Source organism: Xyrauchen texanus, chromosome 12 (genome assembly GCF_025860055.1).
Source record: "Xyrauchen texanus isolate HMW12.3.18 chromosome 12, RBS_HiC_50CHRs, whole genome shotgun sequence".
NCBI lineage: Eukaryota > Metazoa > Chordata > Actinopteri > Cypriniformes > Catostomidae > Xyrauchen > Xyrauchen texanus.
This window is the reverse complement of record NC_068287.1, coordinates 6,296,102-6,316,743: the sequence shown is the minus strand read 5'-3', so window position 1 is coordinate 6,316,743 and position 20,642 is coordinate 6,296,102. Positions and strand designations below refer to the sequence as shown.

The following is a 20,642-nucleotide window of genomic DNA, read 5'->3' as shown; positions in this document are numbered from 1 at the left end:
CACAAACATAGTGGTTAACTGTCATTCACTGACATTCAGCTGTCACAGAAACAGACGTACAGTACATATGAACATAATTCATGTTTTAAAAGTGCACTCAGTAACTTTTGTCTTTGTGTCATCTTGGACTTACACTGACACCTAGTGGCTTGGATGCTGCATCATTTAAAATCAATAGTTTACAGTTTCAGATGTCATTGTAGAAATTTAGTATTCACAGTCAGTCATGATTACTTTAATCAATGAGTGAAAGTGTCCAATAACAGGACAGGTACTGGGAATTAGCAAGTAGCATTTGGCTGGTCATGTGATTCTCCATGTAGAATAAAATTGCTTTTATAAGATTACGTATATGACTCTTCATTTTAATGTGAGGTGTCATGATTTCCTATAACAGTAACTAATTACTTTGTAATCAGCTTAAACCCAAACTGCTCCAGGGCCCCATGCATTTGCGTAGGCAACACTCTTGTGCAACAAAACTGCATGTCCCATCATTCTCTGTGGCAGCACAAGAACGATAAAATCACACAAGCATCACTTACACGCCAAATGCGCATCATTTGATCTTCATTTTGTTGCATTAGCACTAAAAAAGCTTCTTGTTTTGTCAGCAACTGAAAAAGAAAGATATATATACAGCACATCCATTTTTCAAAATCAAAATCACTTGAAAGCACATTATATTGTGATTATGACTTCTGAGCTTGTACATGGGATAGTCACAAGAGGACTTGAAGGCAGCAACTGTCTGAAAATGTCTCATCTCAGAAAGACAGAGCTGAACTACTTGCTGATGAGTTGAGACACTTTTCAGAGTTTTCACTTGTCTCCATGGAAACAGATGCCAGGCACAACAGAGGTTCAAAGGATTGCTGATGTCAGAGGTTTACGTTGTGTGATAACCTCAGACATCATCTAATCCCAGAAGATTAAAAACACCCACATGCCTCAATTATACAGTCTTAATGCAAATAAAACTATGAGCAATGTCAACTTTGGGTTTCTTCTATTTCTGTGATGGCTTAAAGCAGAAGTGTGGAATTTATGCACCTCTTGAGTCAACAAATGGAATTGCAAAAAGTTAACAAAAAGTTAAAAAAACTTGTTATAAACGCTCTGACAGATGAAACATTAATCCAATTAATATAATGTAATGATTACATGTCTTGTTTTAATACGGTTAGGGTATTTTTTACAGGAAATGCTAACCAGTGTAGCCTTTAACAACGATTATCATGCTACAAATAATATGTATTCTGCCTCATTCTATGAACAGAATCTACATTTGATATGAAAAAGATGTGGTTGTGTACACTCTGTGGGATTTTGAAGTTAGTAGCAGCAAAAATAGTTACCTTGTGTAAATTGTCATGTGAATATTTAGCTTTATGCTAAGCTAAAATGCTATTTCTTGCTGGACTCCAGGGGCATAGCTACGTGGTGACCGTGGGTGGCCAGTGCCAACCCTGATTGAAGCTTGGCCACCCCTCTGGCCACCCCTGTTGTGTAAAGCACTTTTGACAACACTGACAGACTGGTGATATTTTTTCGCCGCTCTATGATGCAAACAGTCTGCGCTATTCAGGCTGAACAGCTGCGACCGCCCACACGGTACAAACCTCTGTGTGTATAGGTGTAACGTCATATCACGACCTTTGCATTGTATGGGTTCAAAATCCAAATGTATTGTGGTCACGGATCCAAAAATAATAAGCGCGAATCAAAAAATAATAAGCACAGATAAAATAAATAAAAAGTGCAGATCAAGATAATAAGCAGAGATAAAAAAAATGGCAAGCATGGATCAAAAATAAAGATTTAAAATATGCTGCAAAAAAAACAAAAACAAAAATTTAAGCAAAGTCATCAGAATTGCAAACAAAATCACGTTTTCCTTTGTTATATCACTGTTTTTTGTGATGTAAATCAGGTGGCATTTTGAGTCCCTATTGGTCCACTAGTTCTTGATTGACAGCTCCTCCTCTAGTCAATAATTCGAAGAGGGGAGGTGACGTCACTCCAATGCAACTCTGACAGCTGCTGCTCAATATTATATTATATGTGGTTGATAGATGCGCTGCTTGCGTCTGTTTGGAGTATTTTCTGCAGCTCTAAGAAACAATGTGTTGTCCAAGTAGGCCATTATCATAGTCCATTAACACTGTCAGCTGAATTTAGTTAGCAGAGCCTTTAGTTTAGGTATACAAGACAACCTAGTTTGTAGGTTATTGGCCCCATCCACACCAACCCAGCCTTGTTTTTTTTTTTTTTTTTAGTTATGCAACCAATACATTTGTCCTTCTTTTGTATGCCATTGGGAAATAAATTGAACTTAAATTTCCTTGTGTACATTTGTGATCTATAAATTCTGTAGAATTTACAAAATTTCTGTCTGTAGAATTTACTTTTGGGACAGCATTTCACAGTCAGTAGTGACTTTTTTTGGACACCCCAATAAAATCACTGGGTCTTCCCTGGTCACCCATGAAAAAACGTTCTGGCTATGCCCCTGCCGGAGTCATTCCTATGTTCCTATATGTTCCCCAGATTATATGGCACATAATGAACACATGACAAAGGGTCCTATGTTCCCCAGCTCTATATAGCACATAATGGGGACCTGAAAAACATGTTCCCCAGCTCTGTCTTCACTTAATATGACATGGGCTATTGTGGGAACTCGTCAAATGGGGTTTGTGTTCCCCAGCACTGCCGTATGGCTCTTAATATAACAGGCCTACACTTGAGTAACGTATCAAATGGTTGGAGTCATGGAATCACCGAAGGTCAAAGCTTAATGCTTCCTTGGGTAAAAACTAGCATAGTATCCATGTTTTTGAATCGTATTCTCACACATCTGTCTTCTAACATATATTAAAAACATTACATCATGACTTAAGGATCTAATTGAATCCAGTTTGTTTTTGCCTCCAATTAGCATATGCTAGTTTATTTTTCTGCATTTATCTATAGTTGATTTTGAACACCCTTTTCTATTTTTAGCTGTGACAGATATCTCACTGCTGAAATGTCCAAATACCAATGCAGTGATATTGTTACAATAGAACAGTGCTATGCAGAGAACAGTGGCAGGAAGAAAAGTGAAAAAAAGGGCACATAGCATGCACCAGTTTTATTTACAGTTAATGAATGTAATTTGCCAGTGGAATGGAAAGTGGAATACGATTTTGTGAATAAAGTTGTAAAGTAAACAACATTGTCTTGATCTTCATGATACATACATTTTTCAAGTGTGTCTTCAAAATCAAGTGCCCCTCAAATCTCATCAAACCAAATAAAAAAAGGGTCAAATCTGACCCACAGAGAACATTCTTTTTATAGTATGGTGATGTCACGAATGCAAGGCAATGAAGGCAGACGAAGGTTGAGGATCCAAATGCAGCTTACTTTATTACTAAACAAAATACAAAGAAAAGCCCTCAATGGGGAAATAAACAAGAACAGAGAACTCGGGCAGGGAACACAGACCAGGCTAACTACATTCAACAATAGACCAGGACTGAACCAAAAACCGGGGTATAAATACATGAACAAGGGACAAAGGGGCCAATGAACAAACAGAACTCAAAACAAGATAACAAGATGATAACAGAAGCAAATGGCAAACTAATGAGGACAGGTGAAAACAATGACAGAAAACACGAAGGCTAACAAGACTGTGGAGCTACAAAAGGGACAAAAATGGAAAACAAAGGGGCAACGGTAAAACAAGACAAGGTCATACATAACATAGCCCCCCCTCTAAGTATCGGATCCCAGACGATCCTAAAAGAAAAAACATCAAAAGACAAAAAGGAACACACAGAAAACAAAATGATTGCACCGGGGGCACAGAGGGCAGGCAGGAAGTCCAATGGGGCACAGAGGGGCAGACAGGCAGTCCAGGGGGCAACGAGGGGCAGACAGGCAGTCCAGGGGGGCACAGAGGGCAGGCAGAAGTCCAATGGGGCACAGAGGGCAGGCAGGAAGTCCTGGGGGGCACAAAGGGCAAGGACAGGTTCAGGTGGTCTGGGAGCTGGCCACAGGGCAAGGATAGGTTCAGGAGGCCTGGGAGCTGGCCACAGGGCAAGGATAGGTTCAGGAGGCCTGGGAGCTGGCCACTGGGCAAGGATGGGTTCGGGGAACCGGGGAGGAGGCCACAGGACAGGGGCCGGGTCAGGAGGCCTGGGAGGAGGCCACAGGACAGGGACTGGGTCAGGGGGCCCGGGAGGAGGCCACAGGACAGGGACCGGGTCAGGGGGCCCGGGAGGAGGCCACAGGACAGGGACTGGGTCAGGGGCCCTGGGAGGAGGCCACAGATCAGGAACAGGGTCAGGGGCCCTGGGAGGAGGCCCTAGAGGCGGAGCCGTAGGAGGCTCAGGAGGCAGAACTGAGGGAGGCTCAGGAGGCAGAACTGAGGGAGGCTCAGGAGGCAGAACTGAGGGAGGCTCAGGAGGCAGAACTGAGGGAGGTGGCGCCATAGGAGGCTTTAGAGTCTCTGGGAGCAGAGCCGTAGGAGGCTCAGGAGGCGGAGCCGTAGGAGGCTCGAGAGGCGGAGCCGTAGGAGGCTCGAGAGGCGGAGCCGTAGGAGGCTCGAGAGGCGGAGCCGTAGGAGGCTCGAGAGGCGGAGCCTTAGAAAGCTCTGGAGTCTCTGGGAGCAGAGCCGTAGGAGGCTCGGGAGGCGGAGCTCTGGGAGGCTCGAGAGGAGCCCTGGAAGACTTTGACTCTTGGACGGGCACGACCACTGGCGCTGGCTTTTGGATGGTCATGGCTACTGGCGCTGGCTCAGGGACGGTCCAGGCGACAGGCGCTGGCTCAGGGACGGTCCAGGCGACAGGCGCTGGCTCAGGGACGGTCCAGGCGACAGGCGCTGGCTGGGTGACCATGGTATGCGCTGGCTTGGGTTCGCTGACCGGGGCAGGCTCTGGCTCTGGCTCACAGACCGGGGCAGGCGAGGGCTCTGGCTCACAGACCGGGGCAGGCGAGGGCCGGAAGGCGGAAGCCCGTCTTCTCTCCCACCTCCGGGCGGACGAAGAGGGCCGCGCTGGCTCACTGACCTCTGAGGCGACAGGCATTGGTTCACTGACATCTGGGACGACAGGCACTGGTTCACTGACATCTGGGATGACAGGCACTGGTTCACTGACATCGGAGGCTACAGGCTCGCTCACCGTGACATGCGTGGGCTCTGGCTCGCTCACAGTGATGTGTGGGTACTGGTTCGCTCACCGTGAACGGCGTGAGCCGGAAGGCGAAAGCCTGTCTTCTCCTCCTCCTCCGGGCAGACGAAGTGGACCGTACTGGCTCGCTGGCCGTGGCAGGCATGAAGGGACGAACCACGGGCGAATGGAGTACCAACACTGTGGGTGGGGTGGCAGGGCTCTCCTCGATGACATCCACAGTGTATATGGTGAAGCGCAGACCAGCAGAGTCTCCTCAATGAAGTCTTGGAGCGTCCAGCCGTGCGTCGTCGATGGCAACCGTTCCTGGAGCGCACAACTCAGGTTGGCCCGAAAAAACACCACCAGGTCGGAGTCTGGGAAGTCAGTGGCACCCGCAATTGCGAGGAAATCACGGGTGTAGTCCTCCACTGGAAGGTTTCCCTGCATGAGGCTAAGCAGTTTGCAGCTTGCTCGTAACACCGCTGGATCCATGTTTGTGGTCTGTTGTTCTGTCACGAATGTAAGGCAATGAAGGCAGACGAAGGTTGAGGATCCAAATGCAGCTTACTTTATTACTAACAAAATACAAAGAAAAGCCCTCAATGGGGAAATAAACAAGAACAGAGAACTCGGGCAGGGAACACATACCAGGCTAACTACATTCACAAACATTCAACAATAGACCAGGACTGAACCAAAAACCGGGGTATAAATACATGAACAAGGGACAAAGGGGCCAATGAACAAACAGAACTCAAAACAAAATAACAAGATGATAACAGAAGCAAATGGCAAACTAATGAGGACAGGTGAAAACAATGACAGAAAACACGAACGCTAACAAGACTGTGGAGCTACAAAAGGGACAACAGTCAAAACTATGGAATAACAAATGAGACAAAAATGGAAAACAAAGGGGCAACGGTAAAACAAGACAAGGTCATACATAACAGGTGAACTGGGGAACATAGATACACTCCCTATCTTGCCTTCACATGCATCTGTTACCAGGATCGATTATATTTCATAATGAGTTCTATTAAATGTATATATTGTTTTCTTGAAAAAATCTAAAAATCCTTCAAAAAAAGTTACATTTACATTGATTAGCAAAACTATACAAGATATTTAGGCTTTTTTTCTTCAGAGAATGTATTTTTACAGTGAAGTGTATTTTCTTAATAAATCTACCAGTGCTGAAGAAGTAATCCAAAGTATTTAGATTACATTACTTACCTTGGGTAATCTAACAGAATATGTTACAAATTACATTTTACATCATTATTCTGTAATCAGTAGTGGATTTTTCCCAACCCTGTATGCCCTGTTGGGGCCATTCTGTTGGGCAAAAAGATGGTCCTGTCCCAAATTCACACCACTGGTTGAGCCAGTGTTATTGTGTTGGGCTGGTCATGATGCACAAACAAACTCAGATTGGAGGAAGTATTTAACAAATTAAATACCCAGTAAATGACTGGTTGATATGAATTAGTGTAACATAGACTGGCAGCCTCCACTGAAAATGGAGACATTTTATAAAATGCGGTTCATTACAGCAATCATTGGAAAACTATGAAATTAGGAAACTGAAAAATCTGTCTGAATGGTCAGATTTGAATTGGGAGACAATGTGTATGTAATATCATACAAAGTGTACAGTGTTGTCTACAACTTCATTTTCACTCTTTACCCAGAAAGGTAACTATTTGCCTTTCACTATAGTTAATAGTAAATGTGAAAGTAAACGAGTAAGCGGTTTTGGACACATCATGTGTATTAATTTGTCAAATAAAAGAATGCCTTTGTTTGTTATCTTATGCGTTCAGCACTGAAATGTGCCGTTTTCCATCTTCTCTTTCCACACATTAAGCTACTCTCAGTTGTTGAACAAAGTCTCTTGTTGTTGTGCTCATGCTTAAGACATTAATTTGGCAACCAGTGTTGATAAACTGGCTATTGATCACACTGTCTGAACAGACAAATGAAATTTCACTTGGAAAATCATAGTGTAGACAGTCATACTGTGTTCCATTCAACAAAGTTTCCAACTACGTTTTTTTTTTTTAAAAAGTGCCACTTGAAGTTGCAGGTGAATGACATGCCAGCAAGGCATTATACAAGGTGTTGTACTGTAAATAATGAATAACATACATTTTTAAGTAAAAAGTATTTTCTGTTTATAATTGCATAGCATTGTTTATCCTCCACAATTTGTTTTCTAGGAGACATATTAGTTCACAATCAAATACCTACAATGCGAATGCTTGCACTCCTAATTGTTTCTTTATACATTATCCTCCAAGCATCAGGCAATGAAATACAAAATTGGAGATACCTAGTAGGACAATGTGATTGCATGAGAATTCATTTTTATTCTTATATAAAATGTTTTTCTAGCAAACGAACATTTTATGTTTGAAAAGACATACGTTTATGTATCCTTACTGAATCCATTAATATTGAAGTCATGGAATTAATCAGTTAATTTTATTGCATTTATAATCAATGAGATTAATTAAATGTTCAATTCCATCACATTTATTTAATGCAGTGGATGCATTTACCTAATTTGACATTTGGTAACAGTTTTCATAATATGCTGCATCTCATTAACAAAACACCATATAATACCACATAAGCACCATAAAAGAATTATAGCAGTGGTCAGTTGTATTCAGTCTCTATAATACAAGTCTTCAGATAGCTCTGCCCTTACAAAAACCATGACAGTTCAGATTTCATGGCAAATTTGGCATTTCATGCAAACTGGCAGAAAATGTGTCACTGATTGTTTTCACATGCAAATGCGCTTTGTGGCAAACTTGCTGCAAATTGTCCATTGTTGCCACAGGTTTGCTGCAGGTTCACCACTGCCAATAAAGAGCTGCACATTTCTGCCAAGCATTTGCATCAAATGACAAGCACGTCAAACAGTTAACCAACTAGCGACTATTATTATGACTATTATATTTTATGTATATAAAAAACATTCTAGCATTGCCTAGCTACATGTTAAAACATGCTAGCAATATGCTAGCATTGCCTAGTTACATGCTTAAACATGTTAGCAACAACTAACAACATTCTGAAACATGCTAGCAACATGCTAGCAGCGCATAGCTTCATGTTACAACATGCTAAAAATACTTTGCAAAATGCTAGCAACACCTAGCTTCTTGATAAACATGCTAGCAACATGCTAACATTGTGTAGCTTCATGCTAAAACATGCTACCATTGCCTAGCTACAAACCAAAACATGCTGGCAACATGCAAGCATTTCCTAGATGCTAAAACATGCTAACAACAGCTAGCAACTTAATACTATTATATGTATTCATTTATCTACATGCTAAAAAATGTTAGCAATGCCTAGCTGCATGCTATAAATGCCAAGCTACATGCCAAAAACCCCTAGCTACATGCTAAAACATTCTATCTATCCATCCATCCATCCATCTGTAAACTTTTTTAAAAACTTTCAGAGGGGATCTCATATTTGAATATCCCATATTGAATGGAACACAGCATCAGTCCTAAAGATCAGACTTAAAATGCAAATTGTAATTTGATGCCATGAGAACAATGCCATAATGCATTTGTGATGAGGAGAAGGGCTTGGCCAGACTGTGATGATGTTGAGTTGTCTAAAGAGTGGGAGAGAGATAAGGGGGGGGCTGGGATGCTGGACAAGATATAGATGCACAAGTGTGTGTGCATCTTTGTTTGGTTTGCTGCAAAGCACTTTTATGTTATGTTTGAGTTATGTTCTATTATTAAAGTTTACGTTGCTCTTCAACTGGTTCCCGCCTCCCCTTGCCCATGCAGTGAAGCTCATTACAGAATTTTGTATGTATTTTAGAATAAAAAATACCCACTGACCTTTATATAATTGATTGGTGTGTATGAAAGATTAAAATATGATTATAAGAGAGATCCATTCTGGATGCTAATTGATCAATAGCTGTGATTTATTTACATAAACCTCTTAACTGAGCTGCTTAAGCATCCATTGCTGATCGTTCCTTTGTTCCTGTGTTTTGCCCATCGTTGATGTTTTCTTTGGTCCTGTGTTTACCCTGTTATTCTGTACTTAATTTTTTTTATTAAATAGCATTTTGCCGCACGTAGATCCAACTCTCGTGACTTCCTAACGTTCTATCAAACGTTACAGAACAACTGACCACAAAATGGATCTAGCGGCTTACTTCAATGAACTAAGCCAGGCGGACTTGTCTATAAGGGAGTTTTCCCACTTTTTCTCCGCCGTTGCTGTCCTCACTGGATTTAATGATGCCACTCTAAAATCCATTTACAAGATTGGACTCACTACACGCCAGTGGAGGGAATCGCCAGACTCTGGGTATTAAACATGCAAGGAATATGTGAGGATAATACTTGACACGCTAGCTTCAGAGGATTGTCCTCTCTCAATCCCGGTTCCAGCTTCAGAGTCAACCACTTCTGAGTCTGCACCATGCCATGTCACAGCCACGTCTGAGTCTGCTCCACGCCATGTCACAGCCACGTCTGAGTCTGCTCCACGCCATGTCACAGCCACGTCGGAGTCTGCTCCACGCCATATCATAGTAAAATCTGAGTCCGCTCCGCTCCATGCCATATCACATCCACGTCTGAGTCTGCTCCACGCCATGTTACAGCCACGTCGGAGTCTGCTGCACGCCATATCACAGTCAAATCTGAGTCCACACCATGCCATGTCACATCCACGTCTGAGTCAGCTCACAGTCCAGCCTTCCGCAACTCATTGCTCCAAGCATTCCGCGGCCCCTGTCTTGAAGCCTTTTACGGCCCTTGCCTGCAAGTTGAATTATCCACCACTGATATCATGCGTAGGGCCATGAAGACCCTTCCCCACAATTTGTCAGTGCCCTTGCCTGTCAAGACCAATGAGCCGACGCCCACGCCTTCCACGGCCAACGAGCTGCAAGCTTCGTCCTTCCCAGAGCCAGTGTTGCCAGCCTCGTCCGTCCCAGAGCCTGTGTTGCCAGCCTCGTCCGTCCCAGAGCCAGTGTTGTCAGCCTCATCCATCCCGGAGCCAGCATTGCCTGCCTATCCGTCCCGGAGCCAGCGTTACTGGCCTCATCTGTCCCGGAGCCCTGTTCCAGCACTGGAAAGTCAAATATAATATACAGTCTCAAAGTTTGTAGCAAAACAATCATAACCGCGTTTCTGACGTCAGCCTGCCCATGTTCACTACCACAGAGGTCGTCTCCGAGTCTCTGCCCATGTTCACGACCACAGAGGTCGTCTCGAGTCTCTGCCCATGTACACAACAATGGAGATAGTCTCCGAGTCTCTGCCCATGTATACGACCACAGAGGTCGTTTCCAAGTCTCTGTCCATGTTCACGATTACAGAGGTCATCTCTGAGTCTCTGTCTACGCCTACAACCAGAGAGGTCGTTCCTGAGTCTCTGTCTACACTCACGACCACAGAGGCCGTTCCCGAGTCTCTGTCTATGGTCACGACCACAGAGGTCATTCCGAAGTCTCAGTCTATGCCTACGACCACAGAGGTCACTCCAGAGACTCTGTCCATGACCACAGCAGCCAATGGATTAAGTAAAGTATCTATTCGATCCACACTTCATAAAACAGTAAGCAAGTAATACTGGATGACCTGAGATTTTGAATATTGACAATATATCATCCAGTTGGCATACTATATAGTAGGGAATTATGGATATACAGATGCAGCAATTGACTATATTCTAATGGAAGGATGGCATTTAATGACTTTATTCAACAACAAAAAAATTATAATTTCATAAGCATTTGTGTCCATTCAAAATATGGCAGAGATTTGAGATCCTTATTGCTTAAAAATTAAGTCATGGCTGAGTGAATAAAAAAGAAAACTCATTTTGATTTCAGAAGTCAAACGCATGTGACAGCTCTTCCTAAACTCTTTATTCTCTTTGGGTGTGAAGTCAGAAAGGTCAGGGTTCAGATGAGCTGTTTTTGTGAGCATTCGCCTCTGTGCTGTGTTGAGGTGACATTTATTGTTAGTGACAGATTTGCATGTGGAGGGGAGCTGTTCAATACAGTATCTTATGTAGCTGCAGGGCAAGAGGTTGCAGTGGTTCATGTGAGCAGATTTATAAAGAAATCAAACTCACAGCATGAAGCAAAGATGACATTGCATTCCAAAAAGAGATTTCAGAGTCTCTTGGGACACCTGAAATACAACCTATTGAAATAGTCTTGGAAATGGAAGACAAATATGAACAAAAATATCTAGGAATGCCACAAAATTTCTTGAGTAGAAGTACAATGGAGTCCTAAAGTCTGAGGTCTGACATTTCTAGGTCACTAATCAAATATAAGCAAATTTGTGACATTGACGGTGCTACCTTATTTGTACAAAAGGTCAGAATTCCTTTGTTCCAAAGAGCATTTTGTGTGCTTCAACAGAAGCTTCTCAAATCATGCTGGATAGCATAGATCATCAGGTTTTGCACATTACACATAACCTGGAGTTAATGTCCAGTTTTTCTAGTGCATTAGAGCAAAAGAGGGAAATACTAAGAAATACTGAAATTCATATTAATTTCACTAAAATTGATATGCTGATAATGTAATTTGTAATGAAATGTTTGTATTGTATTTTAAAAATGCTAAATTTAAGCATTTTTCCTAGTGCTTTCAGACTTTTGGTCTCAAGTGTATTTAAAGGTGCAGTATGTAAGATTCAGAAACCCTTGTTATTAATGACACCTGTGGCCGTTAAGTGAACTGCAGCAGCTACCTGTTGCTCGTGCTCATGCACACACTTTATAGGGACGCAAGCGAACATCGACCAAAACAATGACGTAACGTACAAAGAGACTAAACATGATTCACCGTCATCATGCTGACAGATGATGTAGCATAATTAAAATTACACAGTTATGATTGTTTTACTTCAAACATTGAGACTGTATATTATATTTGACTCTCCAGTGCTGGAACAGGGCTAAAACATATTGTGGATATACTGTCGGTCTGACAATGAGAGACTGTAGTTTGAAGTAATCACTTTTCTTTGCATGATACATTGACTGCATTTATACGATAGCCTATATCGGCGTTAGCGAGCTAGTCAGCTTTATCAAGTTAGCTTAAGTTGTTGTATGATGACAGTAGCTGTTTATAAAGACTGTACATTATAAATATGTTGACACAATTCAGTATTGATGTGATTCCATCACAACTGTTATTTTGATATATTGATACGCTTTTGTTTTATAATAATAGAATGTTTTTATTTTCTGTATAATCAAGTTACGTTACACTAATGATTGGAGCTTTTTGCATTATCTTGAACATTGTCTAACATTCATTTCATGTGTTATTGTAGTTTACCTTGCTGAATAATTACACATTAACATTGACATTAACCTGACTTTTAGCATAAAGAGATGATTGTTTAAATTATTTGAAAGTTATGAAGCCAGGTAGATTGCAATTCGTCAGCGTTAGCAGGCAAGTTCAAGTTAGCTAAAATGACAAAGATCAATCCTTATGGCACTATATTTCACATGCTTTGCTGTTCTGTCAGTTTACCTGTCCAATAATAAGAACGCCAATTCAGGGTCGGTTTTCATCCTAAAAACCAAACGAATGTCCCTCCAGGAATCAAATGCCCTGCCGATGCTCACGCTAGTTTTCGCTTAACCATGATCATATTCCCACTTAGCCAGACGGGATTCAGTATATAAATGATTTTTTTTTGTTTAGTTTACTCTGAGTTTGTGTATGAGTCAGTGTTGTGCTGGGATCCGGACGTTTGCTGGTTTCCATCTCTAAGATAATGTTACCTAGTGTTGCAGACTGTCTGTCGACACTGTTGAATAGTGGAAGAGAAGCTACTGTCTGAGGCAAGTCTGCCGGGAGCGCACATAAATGTCACATACTTTGGATTTTTCTGGCAAAAGCGACCCGCTCCCTTCACATGAAAATCAGTCTACAGGCTTTAATAGGCAACCTAGGAAGTCCGGGGAAGGAATAATTTGTTAAGTTGCGTTACAAGCCGTTCTCACATTGGAGAATATTTTATGAAATATTTTACATATTGCCCCTTTAAGGCTCCTACAGTTGAAAAATAATCAAAGCTGACCGACATAAAGAGCACAACTATGGAAAATCTTAACCGCAAGGTGGAAAAAAAATCACTAGATTAATTGATTTGTGTCTTAGTGCCTTGTTGATCACTTCTCGTCCAAAAAAATTTAAATAAAATTTTTTCTCTCTTACATTTTTTTTTAAATATATTTAACCTGTGGTTAATTTAACTGTGGCATTTCATGTATAAGAAGACTGTCTAACATTGTTTTTTTTTAATTGGTTAATATTTGCAAAGCATTCTTGTTATTGTATTTATGCATTGCCTATAAATCTATAAAATCAACAAATAATGTACCACAAACATTCTGTCATCTTGTAAGAATAGGATTTCATACTTACTGATAGTGGCATCTGGTGGCCACGGTTGGTACCATATGCTAACAGTTAGCTGGCAGGAAAAAATATTACCATGTGTTGCCTCTTGAGGAGAGAAAAAACAAGAGAGAATTATTTTATTTTTTTAAATCGGAGAGAAAACTAAATTCGAAGAAAAAAAAAGGTAACTTTTCAAAATAAATAATGATAATAATTGTAAGACATAGGCTTGGGAATGCACTAAGAAAAAAAATCCTAAACAGGATCCTAGACACCTAAAAAAAAAAATTCACCCTGCGATTAAGCGCTTCCGTACACAACAGTGCCCATCACTTTTTCAGCCGTCTTTGTTCCGGAGAAAATGAAAGCGATCTTTACTTCAAAACTAGACTGCTGTGCTCCATTGACCAAAAATTCACAAAGTACATATAAAAAATGAAACAGTAGGGCCCCTTTGTACATATTTGTGTGTAGTTGTTATTTTGATTGGTGTAAAATGTTTTAAAATTGAAAAACTAAAATCAATTCACGACATGATTACTTTAGTACTGGTAACTCAGGCTTTGAGTGAGCTGTGAAAGACTGATTCTCCATCATCATTGTGGCATTGTATAATCTCTTTGAAGGAATAGTTCACCCCTGTGAATATATATATAACTTAAAGTCAAATCAATATTGAATGTCCATTTGTTCCATTTGATCAACCTGTCAGGGTTAATTTTGCAGTAATGACCAGCTGACTATACATCCCTTATGTATATTTTATTAAAGGTGGCATTTTTGCCACACTTGTGATACCAAATGGAATTACAGAAATAATCAAGTTTTCCTGAAAACAGCAGTTCCTGAACGACTTTCATATAATTATCTCTGGATTTTAAAATAGGATAGAGTAAAGTCTAATATCAAAATAATTACACATGTCTCATTAATTTGAAGCTTGTTCAAATATCTCAGATCATTTCTATTCAGTCAAAAGCAAGGGAATTAGCTTGCTACCAACGTTAATTGTGGTAACACATTTTTTTTCAGAGGGCCTGCTGAACGTCGTTTTCATTATCTGCATGTGTAAATGGTGTCAGTGGAGGTGCTGCTTTTTCATGCTCAAGGCATATTTCAGACAAATAGCTTGAGGGTAAATGTTTTCCCACCGTTAAACCCTGCAATAAGAGAAATGAGAGAAATCTGTTTTAGTAAAGGCTAATTCAGTGATTCTTGAATATGTTCCTTAACGAGGTTTTAGTACGTGTAGGCGCATTTTAAATTCTGACATGAATGAATAGACGTGCAATCATCTATTGTTTCTGTATTTATTAGTCACAGATAGGGTTTGCTCCTTTTCTGTAATGCATATTTAAAGGAATATTTAATCGGATCATCGAGAAATTAGGCAAAATGTCTGAGCTGCTGTTTTCTATACAATGGAAGTGGAAGGTTATTTACACTGAAATGCTCCAAAATGGACAAAAACTTTTTTCTTATTTTTCTGATTTGACATTATATATCTCAGGGTGGAAATAAGAATTCCAGCAACTTATTGTGGGAAGCTTGTGGAAGGCTACCCAAAACTTTTGATCCAAGTTAAACAATTTAAAGGCAATGCTACCAAATACTAACAAAGTGTATGTAAACTTCTGTAAACGTTTTTCTTAATAGTACTGTTCATTGACATCATTTCATTTTCTCACTTGTGTTAACGTTTCCAGGTTCCAGCCGGTAGGTCTGGTGGAGCGGATCCAGGCCATTGCCCAGAATGTGTCCGACATGGCTGTACGAATGGAGCAGATTCTCAAGAAGACTAATATCCCAGGCAGAGGTGAATTTCTCTGTTACCACTTCTGTTTGGCTGCAGACTGATGCTCTTATTGTAAGAAATCTTGTAGAAAAGAAACATCACAAATGAGTGTTCTTTAATATCTCAATAGCCTCTTTTAACAAATTCCTGCTTCTCAGATGTTATGCCTGAGAAAAATACAATGACGTTGCTATAACAGCATTTTTTCACATCAAAACAATTTTACTTGCGCATGAATTGAAAGACAAAGCATTTTAATGTTTGCATTACATAACTAACTACATTTACAAGCTTATGCCAGCTTGACTAGGTTGTGCTGTAGCTCAACTGATAGCGATGTACTTTCAACGCAAAAAAAGTGGTGCACAAGTCCGCCAAGCTCATTCACCGACACATGAGCTGAAAGTGTTATAAAAGCACCACAAAATGATTTGGTTGCTTCAGCAGTTGCATTTTCACCATTTATGACACTGTCAGCATGGCCGAAGCCAGCTATGAGGTCACCAAGGTCCAGATCTCTGTCATTTTTTCAAATTCAAAAATATATTTTGATGCTATGATAATTCCTTTGAGTGTCTGCATGCATGTATAATTTAGTTTAGACAGTTACTACAAGAGTGTGACGAAATGTAGCTACCTGAAGCTGTGCAGTGTATTTGCCAGGTAGATCAGAGTACAAGTGGCTCTCTGATATAAACCCATCTGATATGAGACACTTAAAGGCTCTGGGCTGAAGCTAGTTGAAACCAGATTAAACAGCCCGTCATATTAAACTTTGTTAAACATTGTTCCATTCACGACAGTAATTACAGGCTTTTCATTCCACAAATCAGCACCCTTATAGAAATATACCTGACAGTTACTGTAGTAACATTAACTGTAGTAGTAACTATGGTATTGTGCCAGAAATAGTGTATATATTTGTAATAAATGTTAATATTATTAGCCTAATTTCATACAATAATTACATCTAACAATGGTGATCTTGTTTCTTTCTTTACCTGTGATTAACATGATCTTACTAATACCATAGTTACACTCTGGATGCTATGCTCGAACAATTGTAAATTGTCATAAAGGCAAATACAAAGAAGAATTTAGCAAAAAAGCTTTAAAGCCTGGCCACTCATGAATTAAGTATGAAGTTATCACTTTTTCTTCTTACTAAATATGTTTAGTTCTAATGAACTTTAATTGAAAAATGTGAATAAAAGGATTTACAGTGACACCTAGTGGTGTGGATGCAGCATTGTTCAAAATCATCTGTTTTCAGTTTCAGATGTCATTGTAGAAATTCACTATTCACAATCAGCCATGATTCATTTACTCCAAGAGTGAAAGTGTCCAATAACGGTTACTGAGATTAAGCGGGTAGTATTCAGCTGGTCATGTGATTCTAACATGGCAGCCCCCATTAGGGCGCCCCTGCCCCATGTAGAATAAAACAGCTTTTATAAGGTTACTGATATGACTGGAGTCTTCATCTCATGTGAGTGCTCATGATTTTATACATATGTTTCAAAATTATAATTCATTTCTTCAGGAGTAAATATTTTTAAAGGGAAAAAAAAGTGCACCTTTAAATTATTGAGAGTCTGGCAAATGGAAAACAATTGATGGTTTTGGATAATATTAATATGTAACAGAGTTATCATAGATAAAGCCCAAGATAAATTAGTTTTTGATGAACTTTTGCTGTTTTTCTGTAGTTAATATGAGTAAATGTAGCTGCCCAACTCAAAATCAATGTTTTATTGTCAAATGTGCATTTCTATGTGACAAATAAAATCAGCATTTGCATTTAACAACCAATTATTATTGGTTTCTGTCCTTTAATTTTTATATTTAATTTTGATGTATAGAATATGTTGTGTTTGTAGGTGTCATTTTGGTAAAAGTCTTGACACCTCACCGTGGACCTCAATAATTATCAAACCCGGCCCTGACAGTCGGTTAGGTTTAGGTTTAAGGTTTAGGCTAGGCATGTCGATTTTATTCATTTTCAATTTTCAGGCTTGAAAAACAAGCCAGTAATCTCATGTGTCTTTTCTAGAGTTTCAGAATAATGGTTTAAGCGGTGTTCAGATTTGCCATAATACAAACGTCAACCTCTCAGAAATTTCTCATCAGACTTTAAGGCTGTCCTAATTAATAATAAATTAACTCTTTCTGTATGTCATAATTAAAGCTCTGGGTTGCCTTACTACAGAAAACAGCACATAATTGGGAGGCAAATATATGATATACTCACAAAAAACTCCATTATATAATAACTCCATTCACATGCTACGAGGTAAAACAACTTTAAAGAATGCTGTTCAAAATTAGACATGAAGAGATCTGGGCAAAATGCCATTTTTTAGGACAATGCATTCCCCTCTTTATTTTTTAATGCAGCTCGATTGGAATTGATTGCAATAACGGCAATCATCTTTTGCCGCTATTTGTATAGCAAGCCCCTCTGTCGTGCATTATGTCCTATAGTAAAGCCAAAGCTTGCCAGCAGTCTTTGGTGGAATTCCAGCAGGTTTTTAGCGAGCGGAGAAAACATATGTGCAGGCCGTGTGGGAGTTTTATTTTAGCTGCTAATGTGAGTCAGAATTCATTCTTACTTCTGTTCTGCCATTTGGACAGCAAATGTACAAATTCTGCTAAAATGTGAGAATGTTGTATGTATTGGACTTGAAGTAAATAAAGACACAATGGGATAAAAAGGCTAAGGGGAGAATATACTAAGAATAAATTGTGCTCACCAATAGCATAGACTATTTGCACATGCTGCCAGCTTTAGTTGAGCACCTGATTTACTAAACAAATGATACTAATCAGGAAAAGACACCAATGTTCAATACATAGTTAGCTTTCATGTGTCTATGTGTGCTATTTTTGTTGGTCTATGTACTGTACACATGCGTCAGATGGATGACTTTGAAGCGTCGCAGTGTGGCTGCAGCGCATCTCACTGGTTTTCAGCATCTCGAGCATAAACGCTGTGGTTTAGAATGCTGTGTCGAGTTAAATGCAATTGAACCCTTTAAGCTCAGATGAGCCCGGCAATTATCTTTCAAACGAGCCCACACACAAGGTATCAGATGCATAAAATCATTAGATAATCCTCGCAAAGCACGATGTTACATATGGCCACCAGAAGATGGCACCAAGTGATTGACAGAGTCAGTGATGCAGACTCATTGAATCAAAATGTACTCATTCTGTGAAATCTCATTAGTAAATACTGTCTACATGCCATGCATACCTTTAGTCATTGTTGTTTGCATGTGTAATTAGTTCTGATGTGTTGTATTTCTTTGGATAGGCTTTTGGACACATGGAGGTGTTTTTGTACACTGGGATAAATAATTTTTGTAATGCTATAATTTTGATTGCTTTGTCATATCAACACAACATTTTTCTCATTTTCAACATTTTAATTTTATAATGTCAAAAAAAAAAGAGTTTATCATAATCTATATAATGTTTTTTTTAATGAAAATATTTACAATGATACCAAACACTTGACCTCCTTTGTTTGTTTTCTGTCGAGTTGTAATCCTTTATTTTTGGGTATGCCTGTCATGCTACTTTGGTCTTGTTTTATTTTGTTGTGGCAAGACTGTGACAGTCTCCACCGCCCATCTCTTGTGTGGGCAGGTTCCCATGTCTTGTGTGTTGTGAGTGCACATGGCTGTGTTTGATTCTTCATTGCCATGAACATGGCCATGGAGGCCACTCCCCATTCTCTGCCAGCATTTCTGGCCTTGAAGGACATTCTCCTGATGCTGCCAGAGTTCCTGGCCACAGCGGCCGTGTCCCTGTTGCCTGTGTCCCTGGCCACGGAGGCCATTTTCCAGTAGCTGCCAGTACTCTCGACCACAGCGGTTGCTGCATATCCTGCCCAGTTCCCTGTGGCTGTCGACGAGCCTGTCCAGTTCTCTGTAGTCATCAAGTCCGTCCTGTTCCCTGTGGCCATCGTCAAGCCTTTCCAGTCCCTTGAGGCTGTCGACAAGCCAGTCCAGTTCAATGTGACCATAGACAAGCCTTTTCAAGCCAAGTCATCCTGTCCAGTCAACACGTCACGTCAAATCAAGCATATTTTTTCAATCATCTTGACGCGCCATGTCAAGTCGATGCACCATGCCAAACCACCACACCTAGTCAAATCGCTATACATAGTCAAGCAGACACATTATGCCAAACATTTTATACCTAATAAAGCCGCCAAGTCAGGTTGAGCCACCAAGTCAATCAGCCAGGTCGAATCTAGCAGCCAAGCCACGTCTAGCAGTCACACCTGGCCAAGTTGCTATTCCTTAATCTCTTCCACTGGCACCGCCTTGGTCTGTCCCACTGGTGCCACACTCCCTGGTCCATCTCCCCAGCACTGTTCTAGTCTGTCCCGCTGGCACTGCCCTGGTCTGTTCCGCCGGTACCGCCTTGGTCCATCCCGCTGGTGCTGCACTAGTCTGACCTGCCGGCTCCTCCCTGGTGCATGTTGCCAGCGCATTCCTGGCCTGTCCTGCTGGTGTCTACCTTGTTTGTCCCGCTGGTGTGGGCCTGTTCTTTAACACCGGCACCACCTTGTTCCATCCCGCTGGCACCGTCCTAGTCTGTTGCGCTGATTGCCACCTGCTGACTGTGACTCACAATTTGTTTTTGTACGATCAGGGGGCCATTGTCTGGTCTTTTGCTTAGTTTTGTTTTTCTTGAGATGCCTGGGAGTCTGGGTTACTGTCATGATCCTGTTACTTTGGCCTCATTTTATTTGGTTGTGGAAGGATTGTGACAGTCTCCTCCGCCGATCTTTCAGGTTCCCATATCTTGTGTGTTGTGAGTGCGCATGGCTGTGTTTGATTCTTCATCGCCATGTGCACTTGTGTCTGTTTGGTCTTGTATGTTTGCACATGGCCGTGTGTTTGTCTTGTCATGTGTGTCCCCGTCTCAACCTCCTCGTTCCCTCATCTCTCTCCCTCATTTAGTCCTTGTGTAAATTAGTTTCACCTGTTTTTCATGTGTGTTTCTTCTATATATTGTGCCCTCTTTCCTCATGTCGCTGCCATTGTTTTGTTTCTTCTCCAAGTCAGTTTGTTCCTGTGAGCTGTTGTTGTTTGGTTGTTTGAGCTCACGCCCTTTTTTGGAGCAATGCCTGTAGCTATACCCCTCTCTGTACAGCTGCATGTGGTCTGTACAGGTGGAGTTGCGCTGACTCGCACCTGCTGACTGTGACTCGCAAAAACATTTT

At 40.8% G+C, this 20,642-nt stretch overlaps 1 protein-coding gene across 1 annotated transcript in view; it reads left to right on the top strand.

Moving 5' to 3' along the window:
- The window catches only part of LOC127653319 (alpha-1,6-mannosylglycoprotein 6-beta-N-acetylglucosaminyltransferase B-like), a 200,123-nt gene that overhangs the window by 59,912 nt on the left and 119,569 nt on the right, over positions 1–20,642 (top strand). Inside the window, exon 4 of the mRNA XM_052139970.1 lies at positions 15,315–15,424. Within this exon, the coding sequence (XP_051995930.1) occupies positions 15,315–15,424 (110 nt within the window). The remainder of the gene's footprint in view (positions 1–15,314; positions 15,425–20,642) is intronic.